The sequence below is a fragment of the Acomys russatus genome, chromosome 13 (assembly GCF_903995435.1).
Source record: "Acomys russatus chromosome 13, mAcoRus1.1, whole genome shotgun sequence".
NCBI classification, from domain to species: domain Eukaryota; kingdom Metazoa; phylum Chordata; class Mammalia; order Rodentia; family Muridae; genus Acomys; species Acomys russatus.
In genome coordinates, this window is record NC_067149.1 from 13,573,806 (window position 1) to 13,591,983 (window position 18,178).

The following is an 18,178-nucleotide window of genomic DNA, read 5'->3' on the forward strand; positions in this document are numbered from 1 at the left end:
CACTAGGAGCCAAGAATTCAAATGCCAGAGACTATTGGGGATACTTCTTTTTTTCCCCTATGATAGAGATACTTGCATGGATGTTTATTGATGTTATTTTTACAACAGCAGAGAAATGGAACCAACCTACACATCCAAATCAATGGATAATGAAATTATGATTGACACACACACACACACACACACAATGGAAACATATTTTGCTGTAAAGAAAGATGGGGATACTTCTTATTCAAACCACCACATGGTCCAAACTGAAAATAATGTGCACAAATATGAAGGGGTTAGTGGATAAATAATGACAGGTCAGTGTAAAACTATAATTCATCAGTAAAAGGAATAAATTATAGAAATGTTATCACTGTAAGGATATCTCAAAATATTATGCTGAACTAAAGAAGTCAGACAGAATACACTAAAGAATATCAACCTAGAATTTTCAAACTACAGTGATTAAAAGATGACTGATTGCCTGTGGGCTAGGAGACAGACCAACTTCAGAGAAACAGAAGGGATCCTGGGCACGTCAGACTTATTCTCAGAGGTGGTGCTCACAAATTCAAAGAATATACATTTTATTGGAAACAAATTATACCTTAATTAAACTGATTTTTAAAAGGTTCAAAACAGCCTAAGATGCTTAAGGTATGTTGAAATTAAAAGCATAAATAAAATGACACAAGGGTTACAATACACATATAATAAAGAACAGAGCAAGGCCCACAAAAGTACAAAGAATTTTATTGGGATATACATCTAGAGCAACTTTACCTTTAAAAATTACTTTAAAATGCAATAGTGTTTTTCTAAATAAATACTTTTAATGCAAAAAAGAAAGCCACTGACTTATAATAGGTTATAAGCAAGAGAAATTCAGATTCATTTTCTTTTCAGTCATCACTGTGCTCAGATCTGAGAACATTTAATAGCTGCTCTTCTCAATTCCTCACTCCCTGGGAGTAGGCAGATCACATGAAGCCAGTGACAAAGGAGTCTGTCTCCTGGTGTAGACTGTGGATGCTGTCTCTACACAGACCTCCACAAAACAGGAGTTAGCAACATCTCAATAGTAACAGTACTACCAACATCAGCTGTATGCTAACCAGGCGTTACGTGCCATGATTATATTATCTTAATGCCTACACAGTCTTATAAACTTTGTGAGTTAAAGATTTTTATTTTGTAGTCTAAAAAAATTATCTTTAAGGTAAAATAATTTGGCCAAACAGCACAGCTAGTAACCTACATGTGCCCAATTCCAAACTTACAAGGTCAAGAAAGAATACTCAACTTGTTTCTTTAATATATCATGGGCCACAGAGAAGAGAAAAGAATTCCTATAACTAAGAGGTTTGAGAAACTGCTGAGCACTCAAGCTACCATAAGCCTTGGAAACACAGCCTTCTACTGGTTTCCTAGAACAGATACCAAGCTTTTAGAATAACTGAATTTGTCTCAGTTGCCACATAAAATCTGGGAGTCAGGTGTTTGTTTGTTTGTTTGTTTTTGTTCTGCTAGATATGTTCGGTGGGTTTTACCAGTATTTAAAGGGAGGCTGGGGAGATGCAGGGATCAAAGGAAGGAGCGCTGACTTTCCAAGGCAATACTACCCAGTGCGGTTTCCTAGTCAAGGTCAACTTCACTTCAGAACGCCCTGTCATTCCCTCTCTAAAACTTGAGTGAAATCAACAGACCAAGAAAGGAATATTACAGAGTAAGCAAGAAGGACTACTGTAAGAGATGAGCCACCCATAGACATGGCCGCTTCCTTGCAAACCCTGTTGCCTCTGCAGGTCTCTGATTGCTGTTGGGTTCTTCCTGGGTACCACTGGCTGAGAGAAGCAGCCTTTGTAACTTGCCTTTGTTTCTCAGCTCCCATGTTCTGGCTCACTTCCCACCTTGGTGCTTTCTGTTTCGTGTGCCTGGTCTAGTTCAGCTGACTCCTTAGGACTCGATGTGGACAATCCTGGTTCCCTTGCTTCACTCAGCCATTGGTTCTCCTTTCTCATCAGTCCTACCTTATGCCTTTACCCATTCCTGATTTCTGAACTTGCCTAGAAGGAATCTTTAGGTTTGGGGCTCTGGATTGTTTTGGGTATTTGCTCCCCAGAAGTCTAGGTGGCTTAGAATAGCTTATAGTTAAGTTTGTTTTATTTTTTTTTTCAAACTGAAATATGCCTCAATTCCCTAAATCTGGATCTTTGTTGTCACTCACTGCTGCCCTCCAGTGGCTGTCAGTGATGAAGCTGTGAGAACTACAGTGATGATGTAGTTGCAAGGCCTGGCTCTGCGGCCTTCTTGGATAGAATCCACTCTACACGGACCCTGGACTGTAGAGCTAGCACACCCGAGGTCAGCGTTCAGACCCAGAGGCTCCCACTCAGCTAGCATCAACACAGCCCCCAACAGCTGCGGCTGGTCACAGTGAAACACATCCGTGATGGTCTCCTCCCACTCTTCCTCAAGGTGGGACTATGTCAACAAAAAAAAAAAACAAAAAACCAAGTTCCAGATTTGCATGATCAGAAATGGAATCAAAACCTGACTTCTAAGCTGAAAGACCTGGCAGGAAGCTAGGAGACCAATGCTGTCACCACACACAAAGGGAGTTATGGTGGGCCTTCAGCTGGTGCAATAAAAAGGGTAGACCAGGTCCATTTGTGGACATTTCTCTTCTACTACGAAGTAGAAAAGGTCTTCTGTACTCTTTCAACCTGCAGTGAAACACGTGGACAGTCAAGCGAACGCCCAGCGTGGCCAAATGGGCCGACAGTAGTAAAGACAATGATAACCGGGGAGGCCCATTAGCTAGAAGGCCAAACCTAAGGTATTTTTTTCATGGGAAAATATTCCAAAAAGTCTGAAAATTACCTCTGGATACCAAAAAGGCTCTCACCTATCTAACCAAAACAACTTTGCTTTCTGCCTTCATATATTTGTCATTTAAACACTATAAGTACCCTAGGAAGGTCCACAGCACATAATATCCATAAGTAGTGTTGCTAAGCACACAAACAATTCACAAGAAAGGGCCATCAAACAGGTCAAAAGCTAACTAGCTACCAAACACCACCACACAAAGAACCAAGAGATTATGGCCTACATTGCCAGGAAGGAGATGTCTTCTTTATCTGAGGAAACCAGACAGTAGAAAACACGCAGCAGAGTTCACCTGACCATCCAGCTTCCCTTCAAGGACCCAACCTTTATTGGATGGATGGAATGGATGGATGGATGGATGGATGGATGGATGAGTTTTACCCCTGGTAAAACTACCAAGGCTTTCATGCAGTTATCCTCCACTGCTAGCAGTCTTTCTTCTTAAAGCAATTCCATAAAGACTTTTGTAAGTAGAATTCCTCCATGGTGAGAGGGTACTAAGCAGAAAATATCCTTCCTTTATTAACCTACTTGTCTTCTGACTGGGGCAGATGACTCTTGAGCTTGCAGGCTGACACTCAGGTTTACACAAGGTTGAAAGGGACCCCTGCCAGGCAGCAGTGCTTGGAAAAGGCTTCTATGAACAAAATTATTGGTCCATACAGTAACCTACTATGATGGTTTGAGTGAAAATGCCCCTCCCCCCAATAGGCTCATACATTTAAATGGTTGATCCCTAGTTGGTGGAAATGTTTAGGGAATGATTAGGAGGCGTGGCCTTGTTGGAGGAAGTGTGTCACTCTGGTTGGGCTTGGAGATTTTAAAAACCCCTGGCAGGCTCAGTCTCTTTTCTCTCTGCCTCCAACCTGTAGACCAGTTCTAAACTTTCATCCACTGCTCCAGTGCTGTGCTTGCCTGCCTGCTGCCATGCTTCCCACCACGATGAGAACGAACTCACCCTCAAACTGTAAGCAAGTCTCCAATTAAGTGCATTCCTTTATAGTTGCCTTGGTCATGGTGTCTCTCACAGATGATGAAGGGGCATCACGTCTCTCTGATGTCCTCCACCAAGACTATCTCCTTTATGAACTCATTCCTCTACAACCCCCCTGTCCCCTCCCCCCTCCCGTTCCATTCTTCACTAGGCATCTTTGTTACAGGCATAGTGGTAATTTTCCACAACTCCAGTACTTAGGAAGCTGAGGCAGAAGGATCCAGAGTACAAGCCCAACCTGGGCTACACGGTGAGGGCCTGCTGCTGTGCTGCTGCTGCTGCTGCTGCTGCTGCTGCTGCTGCTGCTGCTCCTGTTCCTGCTGCTGCTGGTGACGGTGGTGATGGTGATGATAAATATAATCCTGGAAACTGCCTAAAAGCCCCCTCACATTCCAGCAGGTTCAGGACTAATATGAAGAAGCACTTGTGGGAGGTGGCTTCCAGCTAACACCTTATTTGTGATAAGAAACTGATGAGTGGCACCTGGGGCCTTTTGAGATATAGGCCTGCCCAACTCCTACCCGGCTCTGGTAAAGTGTCCCAGTTAGGCAGTAGTTTGGAATGGTTATACTGTGGATCAAAGGATATTTTAATATGTGTTAGATCACAGAATCATCTATTGATGTAGGAGGGTTTTCTACTAAGACTAACATTCAAATGATTAACAGAGGGAGGGTTCATCTTAGAAACAACATAATGTTCATTGTACATAGACATTTGATTTCAAAACAAAACCTTTTTATTGAGTAGGATAAAGATGTAATAGAAAATAGTAAGTGAAGCCAGACAAAGGTTCTGAGTCGTTCTCCAGTTCGAAATGGAGACTAAAGTTACTGATTCCTTTCTAACTAAAGTTATTTATTCCTTTTTACCTTAGCAGAAATAGCACCATAATCTGTTCCACAACCAAAAAGAAACAGACAGATATCTCTTTAGGCACCACTGTTGTTTTTAAGGCAGGCCCCATGTCTGCAATGGAAATGCACTGTGTTTACTTTAGACACAGGGAAGAAGTTGGGGACTAAGTGGCCTGGAGGGAATAGCCCCAGCTCACTCTAAAAACAGCCCAGATATCTTGGGATGGCTCAGTGTGGAAGTGCCTTGCCAACAAGCTCCATTCAAGAATCTGATGCAATGTCACAGGCTTGTTCATTCAGCTTTATAATAATTTAATGCAGATCGAAAGTAAGTAACTACTGGGGCCGAGAAGCAGAGGATAAGGTGATATTGCCAAGGAAAGGACATCTCCAACTGCCAACTGCTAGTCAGACATGGAAGGTGAACACTGTAAACTGCATAAACACAGCAAACATATCTTTGGAGAGTTAGATGCACTCACAGTGAACATGATTCACATCAGCATCAAATATTTCAGGGTAGCACAATTTACAGCATTGAAGGAGGAGGATAAACAGGACATTAAAATGAGACTTTTCAACAAACAAAGCAGCAGAGAATACAGACAAGAGAGCTTAGGGCATAATGGTTAAAGAAGAACCCAATATCCAAAGGAATGAAGAGTCTACATCTTAGTTAAACCAACACACACACACACACACACACACACACACACACACACACACACACACACACGGGCTGGGCGCAGGGAAAGATAGAGTTTAATTTTCTTTCAGTTTAACTCTCCTCTCCATGAATATTTTACAGCTCTCTGTCCCTACAATGGGCCCTTACAGATTCAATCCTGCCCTTTATTTGCACTGTGCACTCAGTTTGATTTGTACTTTTCATACATTAAGTATTCCATTCCAGCTAGACTATGAGATGCCGTTTATGTCTCAATTTCTTTAAATTGATGCTATGATCAGCCAAAGACAAGAGAATGTGGTGGGAGTGACAATCTACTACCTCTGTGCACAGCTCGTAAGGGTTTGTGTGCTTCCAGAACAGGCTGCCTGCGCATGAAACATACCATGGGTGCAGAGAAGGGCTGGCTGTAGACCTCGAGAGCTCTGGACTGGCCAGTCCCTTCAGTAGCTGACTGCAGTGTGGAGGCTTGCTCAGCTGTCCAGAATTGCTGGTTAGTAGAATCCTGAGGTCCACACATGGTTCAAGTGAACATGTTGTGGGAGTCAAACAACTGAAATGCACACAATGTTCTAATGTCTCCAAGACAATCCTTGTCATAGCATGTCCACATTAGAAGCAAGGACTTAGTGATGGCGCATTGGATCCTTTGGGGCGTGGGGTGGTCACACTCACTGTGCATCACTTAAGCTGTGTGCACAGCAGACACTCAGAATTTGATGAAATGAACTGGAATGAAAACCCAATGCTGATGTTCAACAGCATTTCTATTTCATGCTTTTCAACAGAACTGTTAAAAAAAAAAAAATAAAGAGCTCTCTATAATTCCTACAGATGAATAACTAGGAGCCACCAATTCCTAGAGCACAGCTACCACATTAAAATGGTTCATTAAATGAGACTTCTTTTGCCCTCTAGCTTTAACAGTCCCTAAGCTTGGAAGCTGAAATAAATATACACATATTTTTGCATGTAAAACTGTACTGAAATTGAACTTTTATAACATAAATATGAAGTGCTAAGGAAAGGCCTTTTGACTTGTACTGCATAGTTCATTATTATTAATAGCAGATTTTCTAATCTTACAATCTTAACAAATAAAAAATGCATGTCAATGTATTTTACCTCTGAAATACCATGAAAGCTTGTATACTCAAAATGTCACTTCACTTTTTACCTTAAGAAGTAGAAAAATGGAAAAGAGAGTAAGTGAAAAAGGATGGATAGCTTTATAATCCCCATCTGAATTTCTTTCTAATGAAATTACAGGGCTTTTAAATGACACTCTGCTATTATCGTCTATACAGAGTCTCTTTCATCAACGTCCATGTTTTGAATATGTTTTAAATTATCATTCACCTAATTGCATCTGAAAGTCTAACACAAGAGAACATGAACACATGATCAGCATGATACATTTAGAAACCAGAGAGTCAAACAGTCAGTATCTGAATAGCATTGAGAGAGTATGCACCCCAAAGCACACCAGCACAGACCCCCCTCTCATATGGGCATGTACCCTACATTTTGCCTTTTATGGAACTCTGCTTACGACAGGCACAGCTGTTGCCTGACATGGCTACTGCCATCTTGAAATGACAGCACCTGTAACTGCCTACAGGAAGGCCCCACAATACTGGGCCTTGTCCTCCTGGAAGTGAAGGAGGGCTCAGGATTCTCCTCCCTTCTCTGAAGATTATAAGCATTTAACAATGGCGGGGGCAGGGGTAACTTCTGCAATGGCTTATTCATTCTCCTGTAAGTACCTAGACTTGGGTAGAATTGTTTTATTTTGGGGGAATGGGGGCTGTTGTGTATGCTCTATTGTGGTAAACAGACACTTGATCAGGAAAAGTCATACAACATTTGCTTTAATTTTCATTTCTGGTATTTCCATTACGATTTTTAAATTGTTTATTTACTAATATTAGTGGTGAGTGTGTGTGTGTGTGTGTAGTGGGTGTGCACTTGCCACCGTGGAAGTCAGAGAATAACTTTGTGAAGCCAGTTCTCTGCTTCCACCATTATATGAGTTCCAGGGAGCCAACCCAGGCAGGTTTTCATGGCAAATGCTTTACTTGCTGAGACACTGTCCTGGTCCCTGCTAATTCCATTTACTGTTTTGATTTTGACTTATAAAAGCATAATGATTAAATCTGCTAATAAGTTAAATAATGAAATCAGAACCTAAGGTATAGACAGCTGTGAGAAAGAATCTGTGTGCTGACACATCTGAAAAGAAGAACAGGGCTAGTAAAGGCCCTACCTCTAGGTTTAGTACACGAAACCACTGTACACAGGCCAGATGCGGAGGAAGCACTCGGCATGGAGAAAGGACACCAGCATCAGGAAAGGGGACGCCTGGCAGTATAACGAACAGAAAACCAAAGCCACATCTAAAACAAGCAGACAATGAACACAGATTCAAAGGGCTAGCACTGAGACAGTCATGGCTGTCTTCATGATAAGGAGGCTGCTTGAAGGTGAACTTGCTGCTTTGGGTAGAGTTCTCCCCAAGGGAGAGCCAACACAGAGTCTGGCTTGGGTGTTATGCAACAATGGAAGGAACATGGCAAATTTGTATTGTACAATTTTAAGACCAGCTTCCACTCCCAATTTAAAATTCTACTTTATGCTTGTGAGACGTACAAACAACAGACACTTAACCATGTCTGTCTCCCCTTACATTAAGTCCCCTATAGTAACATACAACCAGGAATCCTTCTTGTACTTTGAACATCTGAGAACGGCCTAGAGGAAAGATAGTTTAGAGCAGAATGTGGAAGTATTGCTCTGCAGCATGTCAGCTATCTGCTGACACAGCCTTCAAGTAAGAATGTTGTTTAACTCAGCTAGGTTAGAAATGATCCTTTCCCAACTGCTGTAACAGAGAACAATCTAGGTAGAATTCAGATGGCACACTGAATAAGAAGAAACACAGTCTGTCATTATCAGTAAAAATTTGTAGTTTGGGCTTTTACCATTTAAACATCACAAAAGAAGCTCTGGGGATAGGAATGCAGCACAGACAGGACTTTCGGCATCCACATTAGCCACCACTGCTCACCTGGGGTTCACAAGGACTTGAGCAGTCACCCCTGGTCAGACTCACCTCACCCTGGATGCGCTTTTCTGTTTACCATTCAGATCACATTTTTTTTTTTTTTGAACACTAGTTGCTTTCCATAGGTGCCAAAACGATAAACTACTGAGAATGACATTTTCTTTTCATGAACAGTAAAAAAGGAAAAACTTTTTCTTAAATATGTTCTTCCAATAAAAATCACTTTCTGTTTTCCAAGAAGTGTGAACTGACTTAGAGGTTTTGGCGAACAAATTCCAGAGTGAGGGAATGGATCCCCACTGAACCCCAAAACAAAACCTCGACCTCCTATCTTAGATCAAACTCTAAAACTTGAGCCCCTCAAAGCTATAGGTGGAAGGTGTTCAGTGTGTGGGGAGAGCCCCATTTCTGACAATGCTAGGAAAGTCTTATGAAAAAGAGAACCCTTACCCAGCCCCCAAATATAAAGTTGACACACGTTTCTGGGATGTGGTCTGAATCCCCAAACCATGGCGGGTCTATAGACACATGATTCTGCTGAACAGGGCTTTCTAGAATTGTCATCAATGACAGATTACACCTCCCATGCACAAGGGTCCAGGGCTAGCTCAGACCATCCATTATGGGTTAAAAGCTATTCCGGCATGGATCCAGTCACAGAGGTAAGGAGGTTACCCAGACAAGGGGGCCTACAGCTTTAAGAAACACTCTGGGCATCTACAAGTTTTCAGAATGCAAACTATGTCAGCTCTGAAAACAAGAGGCACTGCATCATTATGGCAGGAGAAACAAAGCCAGCCCCCCTTCTAAAACAGACAAAAAAAAAAAAAAAAAGATTGTTTTAATAGGAGAGAAGCATCAGTCATTGGTGCTCACTTCGTGCACACTTTCTATCCAACCCCATCCATCTTCAGAGTGAAGAGATGACAGCACAGTTACAGCTCTCCCTTTTGGCCCCTGCCCATCTTGTTCTACTATACCCAAATCACCAAGGCCTACCAACTGACCCTTTCCCATCTGCAAGAACAGCCCTATGGGTGGCCTCTCCATCTTGTGGGCTTGCCAAAGCTCAGGTAGACCTAAGAACCAGCCTTCACCATGCTGTAACAGGACTTCCTATCGGTCTAGCATGACTGGTAAGAACCTTTGCAAACCATCTTCAAGTACCAGCACTCTGTTGCTGGTGGCCGACTACATTCTACAAAGGAGGCGATAGAAGGTACGAGGCAGCAAGGAAAAGTCAACAAACCAGACTAACAACCCTGAAAGCAAAACATTTCATTTCCTTTAACCCTGCTGGCCACATTATCCACACACAAAGTTCTCTAGGCGGGCAGTCTCTGCATCAGTGCACCTGCTTAGCATGGGTTTGACGAGTCATCTTTTCGCTGTGTCTGCAGAAGTCAATGGCCACACAATGGATCGCATCACTTGAGGGTCACTTGAGTCCCTCTACTCTGTGGATCCCTCCTCCCGCCCCCTGCCTTCCCTCCTACCCACAAAACCTTTACTCCACCATTGCTAAGGATCTCAGATAGCTAAATAAAAGAGGTGGCCTCAAACACAGGGAAAAGCCCTTAGGTCTCCAGTGTGAATCACCAATGCCAAACCCCCTCCCCTCTCCTTTTCCTTAAGACCTGATGGTCTTCAGTCACACATCTTAAAAGAAAAACAAAAAACAAAAACACAAAGACTTACTTGTCTCAAGTCGATGAAGGCCAACTGCAGCGTGTCCTCCTGGAACCCAGGCACCGGGCCGGATCTGGCAAACTCTGTGGGAAAGAAAAGAGGATAAAAAGCGCCTTTAACTAACCATGGACAGGGAGATTGGCAGACGGATGACAGGGAAGACAAGAGAGGCTGGGGGAGAGCAGGACTGAGCTTCTAAGGAGTCATGTCTCTCTCCCTTCAGCTTCTTTGTTGGCACTTCAAAATTCGTGTCATCAAAACACCATTAATTCCAGCATCCTGACAGCAAGGAAACTGTACTAATTCGACCTGAAATTTATTCCCATGAGCCGCGCTGGGCTTCAGAGTATTTGTTTTGTGAATGGACAAACAACTTGCAAAGGAGGAAGGGAGGGGGGAAAAGAAAAAAGTTTTTCCTCTCAACACAATAAAATCTTCAGCTGAGAAACTCTTTTCAGTTCCGAAAGCTATTTATATTTCAGATCACTGAAGGAATTTTCTAATTTCACGCCTGTCACCTCATTCCCTAGGCATTTATCAAAAAATATTCCCTGCCACATCATTAATTATTCCCTCACTGATTATTTGTATTATCTCATGAGTGCCAACCTCCTACACAACACACATGCACGCACACCACTTGCAGCAGCTGCTGCTGCCCTGGTCAGAGTTTGGCTCAAAAAGCAAAGAAGCATTGGCAGATATGAAGATTGCACCTGGATGAAGCTCACCACAATGGTAAAGGACATTTGCATATGCCAGTCCTTCTACTGCAGTCCTTGTCCTTGACGTCCATTTCCGTACTACTGTAAGCCTTCCTCTTGCCTCCACCTGTTCCTCTCAGGATGGACGCTATCTGCAGTTTACAGTAGCACCTTGAGACCATGCTCCCTCATAATTCTGGCTTCCATGTCATTAACAAGAAAGAAATGGCACAGGGCTACAGGGACAAATGCTAGTACCAGTTAAGAATGTCAAGTTTTATTGTCTCCGAGCCCTGCTTATTAGAAAATAAAAAGGTCTGAAGTTCCCTCCACAGAGACAGGCATGCAGCACAGTCAAGACCTGGGTAGTCACTGTGACTTCAGCTCTTCCTATGAAGTCTAAGCACAATGAGCATTTTATAGCCATCTACTATTTACACGAAACACAGCCCAAGTAATTGAAAAAAAAAGAAAGAAGAATTTTCCTTTCAAACACATATTCTCCAAGGTGGAATTTAAGAACCTATAGAACTGGTATAAAACTTTCCTTTTTCTTTTTCATATCTAGCTAGAGAAGTAGAAGACTCTACATAGGATAAATTTAAAAGATGATGTATGGACAATGATTACTGCTGTGTGCATTGTCCCTCCCTTCCCACTCATTTTGAAGCCATAATAGATTTACATAAAATCACTGCCCCGATTTAGAAAAAAATAATGCCAACAATTTAGATTGTAGAGACAAGACAACATTATACGAGAGGAATTATAAATCAACACATTAAACTAATGTGTGGCATATACCTACATATAAAATACTCTTATTATAGACATTTCAAATAAAAAGGATGCCTAAGAAAACAGGTCAAAAAAAAAAAAAAAAAAAAAAAAGAGAGAAAAGAAAAGAAAAGAGATAAAAGAGATCCACTCTGAACACAAGTTTAGTAGAGTAACTGTTTGCCCTGAGAAGAGCACTCCCATGCCACTTAGAATCCAACATTATCCAAAGGACTAAAAACCCAAGTTTCAAAAGTGTAAAGTCCTAAAACTATACAAGCATTTGGTGAAAAGCATGCTGACGGGAAGCTCAACACAGAATACTCTGCATATCAACATGATGTGCAGTAAGCAACAGTAAGGATCACATGGCAACCTGGGATGCAGGAACTGTGCATCCCAAGTGTATCACTGACTCACAGGATGCTCTTGTTGAAAGAAGTTCTTTGAATTATAGCTATGGTCTCCTTGTCAGCAGCCTTGCTGAGTGGTCAATCTGCACTTACTTCTCTCAAGGTTGACAGATTACCTTAAGTAGTCCTGTATCGCTCGAGCCAGTGTTGCCTCATTTAAAGCAATTCAAGGTGTCTCTCTATTAGGAGGAGCCCAGGAACTGAGATGTTCTGCTGTCCTGCCTATGACCAACTCAACACACCTCTCCACGACACACCGCTGGAAGGCTTGGGCGTGGGTTTACACTCATGCTCTTCCTCACTGTGTGGCAGACACACTGACTCAGGAGTCTGGGTGTGCTATATGCTGAGCTCTCACTAACTTTATAGGCTTGATTTTTAAGACATACCAAATCCTCAGGTTCCAGAAAACAAACAAAAAAACCAAAACCAAAAACAAACAAAAAAACTATGGCAGCCTTTGATCTACCTTTTTATAAAGAGAACCAGACAGTGATAATTATGCCAGATACAATGAAGTGAAAAGACTAATCTCCATAAATCAATTATGGAAATGTATAATTACTGTAAATTTAACTTTATATTTGTAGTTTTTCTCTCTTTTTCAGTACTGAGCATCAAATCTAAGGCCTTGTGCATGCTAGACAAGTACTCCATTACTGAACTACACTCCGTAATTCTAACAACCTCACAATTATGGTAAAGATAGAAAATCCCTTAGAGATAGAGACCTTATCACAAAGCTTAACAATAATTCAAGATAGCAGATGCTCAACAAACATTATGTTTCAATTTTAAAAAAGAAAGATTCACGAGACATATAGACTCATAACTGATAACAAGTCTCTGGTACAGGTAAGGTCCTTAAGCCAGGTATCAATTTTCAGAATTATAAACTATTGAGTTCCATAAAATCTCAGGCACAAGAACTTTAAGGGGACAATCCTAAGGGTAATAAAAATCAGAACCAGAGCTCTACTTCTCCACTTACTAACTCTTGAGTTCAACAGATTACTTAACCTGTTTATGTCTTTAAAAATCATTAAATCAAACATTAGAATAGCAGATCATTTCTTATAGCATAGTCATAAGGACTAAGCCAAGACACACATATAAAGCAGCTGGAAGTGGCAGGCATATCACAACTGGTTATCCTTATAATTGATTGTGTGTGTGCATTTCTCCACAAGGAAAGACTGATAGCTTTTACTGACTTCTCACAGGTTTGGTGACCCAATATCAAGAAATACTGTCAGCTGAGCATGGTGGTGCATGCCTTTAACCCCAGCATTCAGGGAGACAGAGGCAGGTGTATTGCTGTGAGTTTTAAGCCAGCATGGTTTACAAAGTGAATCCAGGACAGCCAAGGCTACACTAAGAAATTCTGTCTCAAAAAAACACGAGAAGGAGGAGGAAGGGGAGAAGGAAGAAGAGAAGGAGGAGGAGGAAGGGGAGGAAGAAGAAGAAGAAGAAGAAGAAGAAGAAGAAGAAGAAGAAGAAGAAGAAGAAGAAATAATAATAATAATAAAAAAGAAACAGAGCTGAAACAGGATTGGCTCAGTGAGCAGTCTTTTGTTTATAGGAAAACTTATAGGCAGATAATGAATTATTTTTTAAGAGAGTTAATATGACTAGTCTGTTAGGCACAACACAGAAAATTTCATTTATATTATTAGAAAAATTAAATAAATGCATGAAATAAAATTTCTGTAACTCTGTGATTTAATATAGTCTCAGAAATATGACCTCCTAGAATAAGAATCTTATAAATACATAAAAATACATTAGTAAATACATAAAATCAATTAGTAGGAAATATAAATATTTTTTAAACTAAGAATTCATGCAGAGGGATGGGTTAACAATTGAGATGTAATATGAATAAATTAATAAAATATTAAAAAATTTCATGCAGAGCCTGATTTTATGTAGGTAAAATATAACACACATGGGACACGTGCCAGTAAGGAACTACTTCACAATTTTACCCAGAGCTGCTACAGAGCGGAGAGTGATTTCTTCTTTGTATCTTATAAGCTCTCATAACTAAAGAAGAGGAAGCATAAGAACGTAGGCGTGGGGACATAAATCAGCACCGATCAGCAGTGTTTCTCCTACTGACAAGAGACACAGCCAGGATCGGCTGACACGCACAAATTCTCAAACACTTCCTGACAGGTGGGAAGGGAAGCTGCTGATGTGTGGACAAGCCAACTTCACATGTACATAGTATGAGCCCTAGAGCTATGGACTTCTGACATGAATCACAGCCAAGCGGAAGCACCACAGACTTGTTTCTGGACAGTAAGCTTTCAGTCTCTTAGTGACCTGTGTCAGCATCAAAGTGTCCATAGCGTGGAGTTCTACAGGGCAGCCTCAGCACCATCCAGGAAATCAAAAAAGGCAGCTTCATTTCCCAAAGAACCACACACTCCCTTTCAGCAGTTTCTGTTGCCTGGGGATGGGACCAAATTCTGGTGAGTTGGCATCTGCTTGCAAGGTGCATCAAGTCATTCCACAGAGCACCGCTCTCTCTATCCTCTGCCTCCTGTCAGGAGGGACTCACTGAGTACAACATGGTACCAAGTCCCCACTCTGAGATTCACTGTGAAAACTGAAAAAAAAAAATTCAGTGTGGAAACTGCCAACCAACTGAAGGCTGTGTAGGAAATGTTAAAAGGAGGGGCACAGAGTTATAGCAGAGAAGGTACACATTCAAAGAAGAGTCCAAGGAGAAGGAAAATCACAAAAGCCAGCAACCTCTGATATGCTTAATGCACAAACCTTTGAGACATGGTCATCTTTTAAAGAAATGTTAATTTTCACAATATACAGATCTAAAAAATCAAAGCCTAATAAGGTTTCCAAAAGGGTACTGCTAATTTCAATTTCCTCCTAGGTTTCTTTTTAAGTTGATGTTAACACTAATAAAGGCCATAAGTCCATGAGAGAGGAAAACAAATGTTTCAAATTTTATCTGATATATTTGCAACTGGCTGAAGAAAACAAAACACTTTAGTATAGAGCATGCTGAATGCTGAAGATGTGGCAAGTAGGTAATGTGCTTGCCTTGTGGTCCTGAGGGCGGGATTAGAAAGACCAGGTATAATGGTGCAACCCTGCAATCCCTGAGCCAAGAAGGTGGATTCCTGAGGCCTGGGGGACCCATTGCTAAGTTCCAGGTGACAGTACAGCAAGTAAAGGCCCATCAAGGAAAAATGATTTCCTTCTTGCCAAGAGGATGAGATCTCTGGCTAGGGTGGGCATTCCAGCTGAGCAGGGTTAAGGACCATCCCTTAGGAAAGCAAGCTCAGCCTGTAATAATTATCCTTTAATGAGATGATGGACTTTCCTTGCTGAATTTCAACCCTTAGTAGCCTACAGGGAGGGCCACAGCAATGTGGCTCTGCAAGTCTGCTGAAGTTCTGAACTATGAGAGAAGCATTTTTCCTTTTCTCTGTTCTTTCTTTCTTTCTTTCTTTCTTTCTTTCTTTCTTTCTTTCTTTCTTTTCTTTCTTTCTTTCTTAGCATGCTCTCTTTAAAGCTTTGGGTTTTTCTCTTTCTCTAAAACTCCCCTCCCTGCCTTACAGGTGCCCGCCACCATGTAGCTGACCTGCATGCAGGTTTTCCTCAAATGGCGAGGCCTTTCTGGTTACTCATCTATCTCTTCCTTATAATCCTCCTCCAGGCAGGTGTCACGAGTCACAGCTTGCCTCCTTGGGGTTTTTCATTCTTAAATTCTTTTTTTTTTTTTTTTAATGAGAGAGGATCTACTGCTATCATATGATGGTCAGAAAGGGATACCCCAAAATTTGAAATACCAAGCTCAAGTAAAGAGCAAGTCTAAATAAACAAGGGGGACAGCACCTAAGGAACGAACCCCAAGGCTGACTTCTGGCCTCTGCAGGGACATGCCCATGAGTATATATGCATAGCTACACACAAAACCTCCACAGAAAATAAAAATCAGAGTTAGAAGGGATTTGAGAAGTCAAAACAACAATAGTCTGTAATCTCTACATACAAAAAGAATGCTAAAAAGATCCATTCTTCTGCCTCCATTGCTCACACCACTGCACAAAATGTGGAACAGAGTACATCTTAAGCGATCCTGGAACAGTTTAGGATACTGGGGTTCTTGCAGGCTTAGCAGCATTAAAGAACAATGCATTATTTTATAGATGAGGAGTATCTCCTATGCACTTCATTTTAAACCAGCTATTAGGTATTAGATACCATGACAGCACCTCGAAACCAAGTGTGCTTTAGTGGCACTTATTCTTGTAACCTCCCCTTAGTGTCCTTTCTGCTTTCATGTCATATGTGTCCTTTTGCTCTACCTCTTTCTACGTTTTCTGGTTTCTGGAAAGAATATGTATGTATGTATGTATGTATGTATGTATGTATGTATGTGTGTATGTGTGTGTGTGTGTGTGTGTGTGTGTGTGTGTGTGTGTATGTGTGTGTGTGTGTGTGTATCTCCATCCCACTCAAGCATCTAAGCCTCCAGCTGTGAACACCTCTGTGAACCATGCAGCCCATTCCAGCCTACACAATCACTTCTCTAATTGCATGATTTCTGCTTCCTCCCAAATACATGTATATAGATAAAACATATACATACAGATATGTGCACAGACACGAGTAAAGCCAGAAAAGATAGACATGACATTCAAAAATTAATTTAAAGCAAGTTGCGAAAATTGAACAGAAAACTGATTCTTCACCTATTGTCCACAAAAACAACAGTTTTAAAAGGAAGATGAGCAATGGGAACAATGCATTTCCAAAAAGCAAAGTCAAAAGCATCTGACAGATGGGCGGGACAGAAACTGCAGGAAAAAAGTAGAATTTGCTTAGACAAGCGGGAAGCTAAAAGACAAACTACAAAAAGTCCCCTAGACAGCATCAGTATAGCACTGCTCCAGAGAGCATCCAGTTCAGACAAGAGGCTAGAACATTCCTGCACAGCTGGCTTAGGATTATGGTGTAAGCCAGTGCTAATAAGAAACCCAGCAGCACACAGACTAAACTGTGCTGGCGCTTGTTTGCATCTTAAGATCATGTCAGGTCACAAGTGTTTTCTGTGGGATTGAAAAAAAATAGATGCTGTTGTTGCTGCATTAACATAATGGTTTCCTGGTATCTGGCTCCCTGGAGCAGGAGATAGGGGAGCGTTAGACTAGAGGATGGCTCTGGGGAAGACAAGCCCTCTTGCATCACTTCAAGGTGGCTCCAGGAGGCTAATTGCAGAGGAGCTGATAGAGTGCCTGGGGAACCCACTCCAGGTCCTGTTGGTCAGAAAGAAGCTGGGCTGAACATAAAGAAGGGAGCTCCAGGAAAGAACCATGTCCGAAAGAAACAAGGAGAGGGTCAGGGAGAAGAAGGCTCCTAGAGCGTCTGCTCAATAGATCTCTCTCTCCCTTCAGGCGTGGGTGGAGTAAAGAACTTTGTGCTTACAGTTACCAATGCAACACTGTACACCTAAAATGTGTTCATCTATGTGTTTCACCACCTGTGAATGAGCGACTAGGAAACAACACAAAGACTTGACCTAGAAATGGCCCCAAACTGCTGTGGATGTGGGTATAGACCTTCTTGGTTTTGCAAAATTCTCCTGCCAAAACCATGAACCAGAAGAACTGCCTTTGATGAGGTGACTACTGCATTCTTTTTTTTTTTTTTAATTTTTAAAATTAATTTATTCTTGTTAAATCTCAATGGTTATCCCATCCCTTGTATCCTCCCATTCTTCCCTCCCTCCCATTTTCCCATTATTCCCCTCCCCTATGACTGTTCCTGAGGGGGATTACCTCCCCCTGTATATGCTCATAGGGTATCAAGTCTCTTCTCAGTAACCTGCTGTCCTTCCTCTGAGTGCCACCAGGTCTCCCTCTCCAGGGGACATGGTCAAATGTGAGGCACCAGAGTACATGAGAAAGTCATATCCCACTCTCCACTCAACTGTGGAGAATATTCTGACCATTGGCTAGATCTGGGTAGGGGTTTAAAGTTTACCTGTATTGTCCATCTCCATCCAGCTCTGGAAGCTACCCAACAAAGACTACTGCATTCTTGCGTGTGACTCTGGAGTCTCCCCTGACAGTTAACT

General features: G+C 41.7%; 1 protein-coding gene across 1 annotated transcript in view; it reads right to left on the reverse strand.

Moving 5' to 3' along the window:
* Exoc6b (exocyst complex component 6B) overlaps window positions 1-18,178 on the reverse strand; it is a 440,601-nt gene that overhangs the window by 95,178 nt on the left and 327,245 nt on the right. Inside the window, exon 20 of the mRNA XM_051154822.1 lies at window positions 10,182-10,255. Coding sequence (XP_051010779.1) covers window positions 10,182-10,255 — 74 coding nt within the window. The remainder of the gene's footprint in view (window positions 1-10,181; window positions 10,256-18,178) is intronic.